General features: G+C 42.8%; 1 protein-coding gene across 5 annotated transcripts in view; it reads left to right on the top strand.

Moving 5' to 3' along the window:
* The window catches only part of NCAPG2 (non-SMC condensin II complex subunit G2), a 40433-nt gene extending 31677 nt beyond the window's left edge, over positions 1 to 8756 (top strand). For all 5 annotated transcript variants that reach the window (XM_069958900.1, XM_069958901.1, XM_069958903.1 and 2 more), the window contains 7 exons: positions 46 to 145; positions 1620 to 1810; positions 4609 to 4752; positions 5993 to 6096; positions 6478 to 6578; positions 7370 to 7472; positions 8547 to 8756. In XM_069958900.1, coding sequence (XP_069815001.1) covers positions 46 to 145; positions 1620 to 1810; positions 4609 to 4752; positions 5993 to 6096; positions 6478 to 6578; positions 7370 to 7472; positions 8547 to 8598 — 795 coding nt within the window. In that variant the 3' untranslated portion in view covers positions 8599 to 8756. The remainder of the gene's footprint in view (positions 1 to 45; positions 146 to 1619; positions 1811 to 4608; positions 4753 to 5992; positions 6097 to 6477; positions 6579 to 7369; positions 7473 to 8546) is intronic.
* Positions 8757 to 12474: the final 3718 nt, after the last annotated feature.

Raw genomic sequence — 12474 nt, 5'->3', positions numbered from 1 at the left:
GGCTTAGTCAGTGATTTATATGCATTGTTCTTTTCTTTTTAATAGACGTTCCTGACTGTTTGTAAGGATGTAGTCATGGTCGGCCTTGGTGACTCAGAATTTCAAGCTCAAATTCTTCAGATTGTTATCTCAACAATGCAAACAGGTAAGTGTGTATGAGACGTACAACCGTATCTAGTGTCACTGTGACATAGGGGACCAAGGCTGGAGCATCCTGAATGCACTGTACAAATGACTGTTGTAATGCATGTATAATATAAGAACATACAGTATATACATAAATTTGATATGCCATAAATGCCTGACCAGTGTATATTCCACCTCTGCCATTCTGCTTGCTTGGTTCTTTTCCAATCTCCCTTAGACTTTAGCAGAAAAAATTCTCTTCATTGCAATCCATTGAGTCTTCTGTATCCATACACAGACTCATGAATATCCTGAATAGATATCATAAGTGCTTAAAATAATTGCCCCAGGGTAAAATATTTTTTAATGCTTCTAATAAATACTTATCTACCCCGACCTCCTGCACTTACTGCAGTCTGCTCCTTGTTTCCATTTCTCACTGCTACTTCCTGCTGACACATTGTCCCTGCAGGAACTGCTCCGCTCATCCACCCACCAGCTGCAGCAATGTCTCGCCTCCATAAGGGTTGACTGAGGTGATGTGTCAGGGATCAGGAGCAATTTCACCCCACATTTAATTTTTTTTCTGCTTTTGCAGTGTACTTTATGCATAAATTCAGCCTGTCATTGCAAAGTACAATTAGTGGTGCAAATAATAAGGGCTCTTGTGAGTTTCAAGGTGAAAAAATGCAAGTGCTATGGCCTTTTAAGCACAAGGAGGAAAAAGCGAAAATGCAAAAATTGAAATTGGCCCCGTACTCTAAGGGCTAAAGCGACACTGTAATTTCTTGACCAACTACCAAGATAGTAGCACCGCTGTATAGATACCAATCAATGCATTCATACCATATCTGTGTTGCCTGTGTCTGTACTTTATTCCCCTTTAAAAAAGGCCTTTATTTGGGCAGTGAATAGTGTCAAGGAGGCAGGCCTAAACATCCCGGGACCTAGCACAGCTGCACCTCTCTGTGCAGTATGCCCACCCCTTTACATAATAGGGGTCAAGCAGTATGCATACCGCACAGTGAGATAAGGTGGTACTAGGGCCCAGGAAAATATAGGCCCCACCTATTGGACACTAAAGGCTTAAATAAAGGCATTGTTTTGAAATTAAAGACACAGGCAACAAAGTTCTGAATTCATTTATTGTTATCTGTCCAGCGGTGCCGCTAGCTCGATAGGCAGTCAGGGGATGACCTAGTCACTTTAAGATAAGGAACCCTTTAATGCAAAAAGAAAATAACAAGAATTGGCCTGTGCATTGCATGAGGTGTGTGTGTGTGTGTGTGTGTGTGTGTGTGTGTGTAGTCAGTTAAGGGTGCATTCACATGTACAGGATCCGCAGCAGATTTAATACTGTGTTCAGTTATTTAGTCATATCTGCTGCGGATTCTGTACGTGTGAAGCTACCCTAAATAAGAATGACTTACATATGTGACATCGGGCTGGTTATACTAAGTAAACCATGTGGTGTATGGTTTTGTATTTTTCAGAGAAGTCCTATAACTGCCTGCCAATGCTGATCTCTGTACTGAAAGAGATAACAGAAGTCTGCCTGGCTCAGAAGATGAGTAATGCCTCCACTGACTTGGAGAAACACCTTTGTGCTATTCAGACAATCTTCCACAAGGCACTAGAGACTTCTGCTCGCAGACTGAGGAAGCAGCAGGATGAGACGCTCCAGGTATATAGGACTTGACAGCTCTGGTCTTGCAATGTAATAAATTCTGCAGGTTAACTGTATATCGCAGACTGGAGTGGATTGGGAAGTTTCTTCTTGCTCCCTCAGCAGAAATCTTTCTGGGTGGAAAATAGGAAGGAAAAATAACCTCTTAGCCGCCAAACGTTCATGTGTGCAGAGGTTTCTGCTGCTAATTCTTACTGGATTAGATTGTAAAGTTAAAGGGGTATTCCAGGGAAAATCAATAATTTAGCAATGGAAAGGGTTAACCAAGGTTAACCCTTTCCTAATATACTTACCTGTCCGTTTTTGGCCCCCCAAGGAGATCTCTCGTCCGGTCACGTGATGGTCCAAGCTGTGACTCGCGGATCCTCTTCTTCCGGTTCGGTGACGTCACCACCCGGCCGGCGACTGACTCTTTCTTATTAGCAGCAGAGCACTGAACCCTGACTGACTTGTAGTGTGTAGCCAATCGGGGTTTAGTGCTCCTGTTGTACGAAGTTAGCCGGGTTCTGATCCCCCCGGCCCCCTCCTTCTCTATCATTACAGCGATCCCCCCGGCCCCCTCCCTGTGCTATAAGCCCGATCCTCCTGGCCTTCTCCTTCCTATGTAATCTGTCCTGATCAAAGATAGCTCACCCGCATCCCCCAGTGTGCTGCGGCGCCGGCCCCCGTATCGGCACTTATTGTAAGCAGCTGTTCTCAGCTGACAGGCGCTGTGTGTGTGTGTGTGAGGCAGGAGAGAGTTCATGCTTGCTCCGTACACAGCGCAAGCATGAACTCTCTCCTGCCTCACACACACACACACAGCGCCTGTCAGCTGAGAACAGCTGCTTACAATAAGTGCCGATACGGGGGCCGGCGCCGCAGCACACTGGGGGATACGGGTGAGCTATCTTTGATCAGGACAGATTACATAGGAAGGAGAAGGCCAGGAGGATCGGGCTTATAGCACAGGGAGGGGGCCGGGGGGATCGCTGTAATGATAGAGAAGGAGGGGGCCGGGGGGATCAGAACCCGGCTAACTTCGTACAGCAGGAGCACTAAACCCCGATTGGCTACACACTACAAGTCAGTCAGGGTTCAGTGCTCTGCTGCTAATAAGAAAGAGTCAGTCGCCGGCCGGGTGGTGACGTCACCGAACCGGAAGAAGAGGATCCGCGAGTCACAGCTTGGACCATCACGTGACCGGACGGGAAATCTCCGTGGGGGGCCAAAAACGGACAGGTAAGTATATTAGGAAAGGGTTAACCTTGGTTAACCCTTTCCATTGCTAAATTATTGATTTTTTTTCCTGGAATACCCCTTTAAGCTCAATACATGAGATACAAGGATGAGTGTATAACCATGGTATATTGTGTATATATAGTTACTGTTATAGTCAGGTAAACATTATAGAGACAGTCCTAAAAAATATTATAAATTTCTTGTATAACCAAGAAACATTGCAGTGTCTTAGATTTCTGTACATTTACTTCAGTGTCTTTGTTACTAGACCATGGACTCTGTACACATTTGGGGCCATCTCCAGTGCCTCCTGTAGATCCCATTCACGTCAGCTCCTCCTTCATCCAATGAACGCTTCCTTGTTCCCTGTGTCAGCCATATTTGGGTCTTTTATTACGTCTTGTTTGTTCTTGAAAATTCCCTTTCAATTTAGTGTATCTAAACTTTTATACAATTTATGACATGGCAACATGTGCGGACTTGTGAATGGTGGGGGTCTCATTAGCCTGACACCTACTAATCTCTAAGGTCAGACGTGTCACTATAACATCAGTTGTAGAAAAGTTTAGGTGCACTAAATTAAAGGGGTATTCCAGTTTAAAACACTTTAATCCCTTTTTTGCAGGATAGGGAATAAGCGTCAGCTCTTAGCACATCTGACTGCTGGGGCCTCCACAATCTCAAGAATGGAGACCCAAGTCCTGCTTTGGAATGTAGCAGTTTATTATTATTATTATTATTATTATATATATATATATATATATATATATATATATATATATATATATATATATATATATTATTATTTTTTTTTTTTTTTGCAGGAATCAATAGTCAAGGCGATTTTAAGAAACTTTGTAATTGTGTTTATTAGGCAAATATGCCATTATATGCATTCAAAAAGCCTTTCCCCAGGTCCCCTCCCTCATTCACTGCTCATTATCAGGAAATCTCGACTTTTACATCAGTCGAGCCCTGTCTGTTCTATGGAGAGGGGAGGGGGAAGGAGGGAGATTAGTTGGCAGCAGAGAACAAAGGATTACACAGTGGGACCTGTGTGAAAGCCAATATTCAGAGGTCAGTGCTGACTTCAGAGGAGGTAGCCCGATGATGTAGCTGTTAATTAACTCTTTGTTGTCCTGTTTTGGTGCCTCATCTCCCTCCACCCCTCCCCTCTCCATAGACAACCATGAAGACAGGGGGAAGAGCTTCAAACTGCTTTTTCATGATAAAAATGCATTTTTTGGCTAATAAACCCAATTACAACGTTTCTTAAAATCGCCTGTACTATTGATTTCTGCAAAAAAATTTAAACGACAGTGACACTATAATACCAAAGAACAACTCGGGTCCCCATTAACTAGTTCATTGGGGAGTCCCAGTGGTTGGAGCAGTCTATGATCTGACACTTGGTGCCTCCTGTGAATTGGGGATAAGTGTTGTAACTTGGAATACTTGCTGTATATGTTCTTGGGTTCTTGCTGTAATGTATTTGTCAGCCTTGTCCATTCACTAGTTATTTCATATCAGAAATATAATTTGGGCTCTGTTTTATATATATTGTTTTCTTCTAGCTCCTTCAGTCTATCCAAGTCCCTCTCAGCCAATTCATACACACCGTTCAGTGCTGGCATGCGGCATCTGCTGAGGTCCACCGAGGAATGATCTCCACCCTCCTGGCTGCTGTGGTTGTGGAGATAAGCCATTCTTTGCGCAAAGTACGTATTGTTAGATGTTTAATGAGGGTTATTCACTCCCTCAATCTTGGTGTTATCATCGCTGGTGTTGTGCCTTGGAAATAATCAGTGTGAAATAACATGCTGAGTAGCCTTATCCATTCATTAGTGGTAATGTTCATGCTGCTGTAAAAAGAAATGATGATGTAGTTACAGTGTAGGATTTCCTTACATGCCCAGCATGCAAAAAAGGTCATTTTAGATATGTGATTTTCTTTTAATGTAACATAAATGTAAATCATGTGAAAGTCTCTGTTCACGTATAGGGGGAGATTTATCAAAGGGTGTAAAATTTTGACTGGTGCAAACTGCCCACAGCAACCAATCACAGCTCAGCTTTCCTTTCACCTGAGCTGGAAACTGAGCTGTGATTGGTTGCTGTGGGCAGTTTGCACCTGTCTAAATTTTACACCCTTTGATAAATCTCCCCCATAGTCTCTAAACACATGGGGGGGGGGGGGGGGGGGGGGTATTTATCATGACTGGCGTTCTCGTAGGCCGGTCTTAAATTACGCCCTGCCCCCTTTTCCATGGTCGGCTGTGTGTCCAATCCTTTTCCTGGCGCAACAAATTTACACATGCTTCCAGGCGTAAATCATCATAAATAAGGCACGGGAGGAGCCACACCTCAGTAACCCCTTATCAGCCCATCTGGGGAGCTCTGGATAAGGCAGGCGTATGCCAGGGAGAAGGGGCAAATCTGCTCCTTCTCCCTGTTGTAGGCCTTGGGTGTAACTTTCATAAATGTCCCCCTTTTGAGATATATATATCCCCCGACAATTGGATCTCATGTATCCAGCATACACTTAAAGGATGTCCTTTTGGCATATGCTAGGCTGGTAAGCATTGGCATACTTTTTTATTCCAGTTATAGGATAAATGGAGACTAGTACCCCACAACTACGTGGTTACTCATCAATCCTATATCTCAACTTAATGGTAATTTTCTCGAGGAGAAACATTACCTCTTATGTTCACAGACCCAGGCCTCTCTGCAGCCAGCTAGCTCCCTGTTCTTTACTTACGAGGGTCGGGAACCCCAAAACAGCTTTCTACAGATGGTGCCTTCTTCTGGTGATCTGGCTTGGCTTATTCTCTGTCATGTACTGAAGCATGAATGTACAATAAGTCTCTACTTGCCTTTTTAGTGCTCGAGTCAAGGAGAGACATTACCCCTTTGTTCCACAGTTGTCAGCCATCATCTAAATATCCTTCATTTCAGGTTTCAGATCCAAGTGAAATTACGCCACCAGCATCAGTTTCAGACCTGCCTCCATTGTCGCGGTGCTTAATGTCTATTGTAATAAAGACATCCAGCGTTCTGACGTAAGTCTGCTGTATATTGTGCATCATTGCAATGTTTAATCCTTACATTTTCCCTTATAAGTTGTCTCTGGTTCCCAAAACTTATATTGTCAGCTTGGGGTCTTAGGGTTCTGTACACACAGCAGATTTTTCAGTTTGAAATATTCACCAAGGAATCCGCAGAAGAGATACATAGGCATAGGTCTGGGTTTCTGGCGCAGATTTACAGCTGTTGTCGTTCAATGTTCCCGGCAGGTCTTCCTTACATTATACAAGATCCACTTCTTACAGGAAGCATTGCATGATTTTAGTCACCGATCAGAAAGAAGCTTGTATCATGGTTTATTTGGTGTTTGGCATCAGTAATATTCATTCACATTTGTCACTTTGTATCTCTTCCAGTTCTTTTTTAGGGGAACTGGCAGAATGCATCTCTACGGGGGACATTGAAGGTATCCTGGGTCTGTCTGCTTCCTTACATATCATTATGGTCTGCTCCAAAGGTACGTTCAATGCATTGGCTTGTCTATATCTGCATTAAGTAATAAGTAATACACCTTAAAATGTCGTTATTGAACAACTTTTTAAGGCCAACATTTTGTGTTGTGTTTATAATACATCTTATCAGTGGTTAAAGCTCCATTTTCTAAAGCAGAGTTCAAAAAAAACCCAACATAGACATAGGTAGATGATAAAATTCTGGCTGCTTATAGCCACCACAAGGGGGAGCTTACTGTGTGTGTGTATATATCTGTATGTATGTACATATATATATATATATATATATATATATATATATATAAATATATATATATATATATAATATATATATATATATATATATAAAATTTTTCTTTTTTTGCAGGCCTAGGTGCTTCCTTCATACTGTTATATATATATATATATATATATATATATATATATATATATATATACACACACACACACAGTATGAAGGAAGCACCTAGGCCTGCAGAAAAAAACCAAATTACACTGGGAATGAATGAGCGCACAGGGCATGTGCAGCCATTTTTCCTCTATACTACAGAATGATGGTGTTGCAGCAGTTGCATAGGGAATAACATGCTGAGATGTAAATAGCCCTTTGGGAGTGGAATAGAATAATTCCGCAGCTTTTGCTATTTAGAGAAATATGCAGTGAGAGTTTCATAATGTGATGTGTAGTACTGAGACAAACATTGACTTGTTACTCAGATTTCTCTAGGATTGTATAGATTTCAGCCTCATTATGGGTTGTGTGTATATTTATTGTGTGTTCATTTTCATCAAAAAGGTAAAGCAATGTCTGCAGCTCTCAAGGATATTGCTTCAACGATTCATCGAAAATTGAAAACGTATCGTGAGATCACAATGGAAGATGATGAAAATATAGAAAGGTAAATTGTGAACATAAGAGGATTAAAGACGTGACTTTAAATGGTCATTATTAATATCAGTATATACAGTACGAACACTTCATCATGAGGTACAACCAATCTTGACAGTGAATTCTCTTTTAAAAGTGTTCCCTGTAGAACAGTCCTCCCAGTGAACTGGTTTTGCATGGAATTGCAGCCGGACCCATTTACTTCAATGGCGCTTTGCTAGCCTTGCCTACATAATGAGTAACTGAATCCTGCAATCTTATGAACGAAGATATGAAGGGTGTGTTGGGTCATGCCCTGTGTGCCACCGCTCTATTCTTTGTGGGAGCTGCCAGAGGTTGTAGAGTGCAGCATTCACCCATATAGAATGAGTGGAGTGGCATTTTAGTGGGAATCAGAGGATTGAAACCCTGGCAGTCAGGATAGGGGATAACTTTACCGGGATCGCTCCATAGTACACAGTTGCAGAGACTTGGCATGTACCAACACCTGGTGCTGTAAGCTAAGTCACATGTAGTATTTTTAGCCAAAACTAGGAGTGGGTCCATAATATAGAAAAAGGTGCACATCCTTCCATTATAGTTTTTCCGTATCTGTTCTATTCCTGATTTTGGCTAAAAATATTGATTAAATACTACATGTGAACTCGGCCTTATAAGGAAAGTTTGTGCAGTAACATTTCTAATCTTACCACGTAACGTCAGAATAGCCATATATGAAGGAGCCAAGCTCAGGAGGAGTTATCTCTGCAGTGTCACTGATAAACATACCCAGCATATGGGATAATATCATGGGGGCTATAAACAGGTATAGCGATTGGGATCTGTTTCTTCAAGTGAAATCCACTTATCGCAGATCTCATAGATGTATCCCCCTCAGTGGTGACATTACATTATCAGGACTCGTAGCCGTCTGCTGTGATCATAACCCTGAGCGTGCCCCGAGTGCTCCTTATCAGAGGTCCAAATACAATGAAGTTGGTGATGTGTCTGCGCTGACGTCAGATGAAGGCTCCATGTGTTTATCCTCTGATCTGCATTAGCCACAAGCTATACTGACGTACAATATGTTGTTTTTATCTTTCAGGGCCATATATGAATCATCATTGCGAACTTTAGATCAGCTCCTGCTGCCTTAAACTCAGTACCGGAGAGTATATGCTGTGTTGTATTACCAGGGGAATGTACGGGCTGTTAACTAAGATAAACACAGGTGGCTTTTTTTTCTTTTTTTTTTTTTTGTAATATACAATTCTATTTTTTGTTTTTCCTCTATGTAAATATAACATATATTATTAAAACATAATCTCATAGTTTTTTTTTTTCTTCCTTTCTCTGATTATACATACTTTGATAGAAAAGTCTCTGGAACCCAACAGGTCTCCAACTCACCTATATGTGGTCAGCTCTGAAGGATGCCAACAAACCATTACAACACACAGGTGTCAAACTCAGGCCCTCTAGCTGTTGCAAAACTACAATTCCCATCATGCCTGGACAGCCAAAGCTAAAGCTTTGGCTGTCCGTGAATGATGGGAATTGTAGTTTTGCAACAGCTGGAGGGCCTGCGCTTGACACCCCTACTTTGGAAGCTCTGTCCTCCTCAGAAATCATCCTAAATGCAATGTAATGGCCCACAACAACCAATCATCACTTTGAGTGTAATTAAGGGTTAAGGATTGATTATTGGTTAAATCTGTAATGTAATTATTGTTGGATATTGATTATACAATCTAATTTACTGCCATTAATCTACAGGAGTGCTATAGAGGGGGGAGAGTGTTTTGTAGTGGTTTAAGGATTGCGAGAATTAAATGGTTTACACACAATCACTAATTTATAGATCCAGTTCGCTTTGGGCGCTGGATTAACAAACTACAAAGAAACTTACAAAAGAGCTGAAAAATCGCTTACTCCTTTGTTTCCCAGGGACTTGCTGGGTGCATGAACTACTGGATATGTTAAGCTCCATGCCATATCTACCAACACCTAGGGAATAGGTGACATAGTTCTAGATGGACACAGGTGATATTACAGCCTGCACACTACTGTTGGGGTGTGTGATGGACTCTGATGTCTTTTCTATTTACTTCAATGGAACTAAGTTCCAAACCCCTTTAAGTAGATGGTCAAAATGTGTGACCTGTTGTGCATGGAATATGTGCGTTTTTTCTAACATTTTATTACTTAAATGCATAAGGAAAATGTAAATATTCTTGATGAAAACCAGGGCTGTGGAGTCGGTAAGCCGCAGCTCCGACTCCTGAATTTTATCAGGACCAACTGCGACTCCTTCATAAATGGCCAATCATATACCAGGGGAGTTATTTATTACACTGGCTCAGCAGCTTCTCCCTAATGTCCTACATGATTCTGGGGCAACTTCTGAGGGAATGAGGAAAGATATAAAGCAGCTTCTCCTGTGTGTGCAGTGGATGCAGCCAGTCTCCAGCCTCCATGTCCTGAACTACTCACAACTAGACTAGATGGAGCAGGTGGTCTTTTCCTGCTGACAATCTTCTATGTTTCTAACTAAATATTCACCATACACACAGAAATACTGCTAACAATGCCAGATACCTCTAATATAGAGGTCAGCCATAGTGATATAGAGGGGTCACTGTAGGTGTTGGGGCACGCCACAGCGCGCACACAGCCTGCTGCAGCCATAGCACACAGGCACACACAGCCTGCTGCAGCCATAGCACACAGGCACACACAGCCTGCTGCAGCCATAGCACACAGGCACACACAGCCTGCTGCAGCCATAGCACACAGGCACACACAGCCTGCTGCAGCCATAGCACACAGGCACACACAGCCTGCTGCAGCCATAGCACACAGGCACACACAGCCTGCTGCAGCCATAGCACACAGGCACACACAGCCTGCTGCAGCCATAGCACACAGGCACACACAGCCTGCTGCAGCCATAGCACACAGGCACACACAGCCTGCTGCAGCCATAGCACACAGGCACACACAGCCTGCTGCAGCCATAGCACACAGGCACACACAGCCTGCTGCAGCCATAGCATACACACACACAAACACACATATACAGCCTGCTGCAGCCATAGCATACACACACACACAGCTGCAGCCATAGAACACTGAAGAAAAACACCGCATTGAAGACAGAGGTTACAGCTACACTACTTATGTCTTCTCCTCCTCTCTATTACACAGGATATCTTCATATTACACTGCTGCTCATATACAGTCATCCAGCATCCAGGGAGAGAACAGCACAGATCTCCCCCTACACAATGGACTCTTCCAGCTCAGAAACAAACTGCCAAATAGTGACCGACAACTTTTCCTCGACCCCCCCCTTATCTAATAGGGCCAGTGTCCTATTAGAATGTTGCTCATAATATATATTGATGAGCAAAACTTATAAAATTCAGATCAAAACTCAACTCTAAATTGTCCTAAGATTTTTTTTTAAAGCTGGAGTCGGTACATTTTTTCCGACTCCAGCCAAAACTAGTTCTGACTCCGACTCCACAGCCCTGATGAAAACTGTCCTTTCGTACTGTGTATACAGCTCCTATGCAGATCTGTGTGTAGTCTGATCCTCCAGACATCTTACCTGACTTCCTCTCCTTCTCCTTCCTTTTCAAAGCGACTCTGTACCCACAATCTGACCCCCCCAAACCACTTGTACCTTCGGATAGCTGCTTTTAATCCAAGATCTGTCCTGCGGTCCGTTCGGCAGGTGATGCAGTTATTGTGCTAAAAATTTACTTTTAATCCTACAGCGCTGTGTCTAACGGCCGGGGCTTACATTTGTATATGCAGTAGGCTGGTATACCCTCTCTGTCCCTCCTCCCCACCCTCCTCATCATTAGGAATGCTCCAGGCAGATTGCTTCCTATTCCCCACCTGTGTGTATAATGAACATGGGCTGGATCGTCAATACACCTGTGCAAAGCTCAAACAGCAGTTAATGTTCCTGGATCATTCCTAATGATGAGGAGGGTGGGAAGGAAGGACAGAGAGGTGGTGCCAGCCTAATGCATATGTAAGCCCCGGCCGTTAGACACAGCGCTGCAGGATTAAAAGTAAATTTTTAGCACAATAACTGCATCCCCTGCCGAATGGACCCCAGGACAGATCTTGGATTAAAAGCAGCTATCCGAAGGTACAAGTGGTTTGGGGGGGGGGGGTTCGGATTGTGGGTCCAGAGTCGCTTCAAAGGGAATCTGTCAGATGTAATTCATGTTCCAAGCCGCTGACGCTGTTAGGACATTGGATGGTTTCACTGACTTTTATCCTATGTGTATAGCCAGCTTTTTTACCTCCTCTCTGCTCAATGTCTATAGTTTAATGTGAATCTGTCAGTTGTAATTCATGTTCCAAGCTGCTGACGCTGTTAGATCTCTTAGGACAAGAAGACACATGGTACCTCTTATGTATCCAGCTGTGCTTCCAGAATGTAGAAATACGCTTTTATTCTATGGTACAAGGAGTCAGGCTTTTCCGAGCTCTACATTCTGGCAGCACAGATGGATATATGAAAGGAACCATATGTTTCCTTGTCCTAAGGGATATATAACAGTGTCAGCAGTATGGAATGTGAATTACAAACTGACAGATTCCCTTTAAGCTATAGTCATTGAGCAGAGAGGAGGAAACAAAGCTACCCATACACATAGGATAAGTCAGTGAAACCACCCAAGGCTCTGAGTATGAGGCTCGACAGCGTATTTTTCCTTTCTCCCTATTGAAATAGTGTTTAGCATACAATACCATGCACATTAGTATGTTATGTACCACTGAATAGTTGTCATGTAATGGAAAATAATAGCTGCTCTTCTCCCATTTCCTTTCTTGTGCTGCGACCTGTTTGCTTGTTACACGTAACTAACATCAGCCGCATCTAATTGTATAGTACAGCAAGTGTTACACCAATGTACACAAGAATGATCCTGAAATATACCTTGTGAAATTGTGTCTGACAGGCGCACAGTAAACTTCACCCTCAATAAAGCCCGGCGTTCTACATGAAT

Source organism: Dendropsophus ebraccatus, chromosome 2 (genome assembly GCF_027789765.1).
Source record: "Dendropsophus ebraccatus isolate aDenEbr1 chromosome 2, aDenEbr1.pat, whole genome shotgun sequence".
Lineage (NCBI taxonomy): Eukaryota > Metazoa > Chordata > Amphibia > Anura > Hylidae > Dendropsophus > Dendropsophus ebraccatus.
This window is presented reverse-complemented; position numbering and strand designations above follow the sequence as displayed.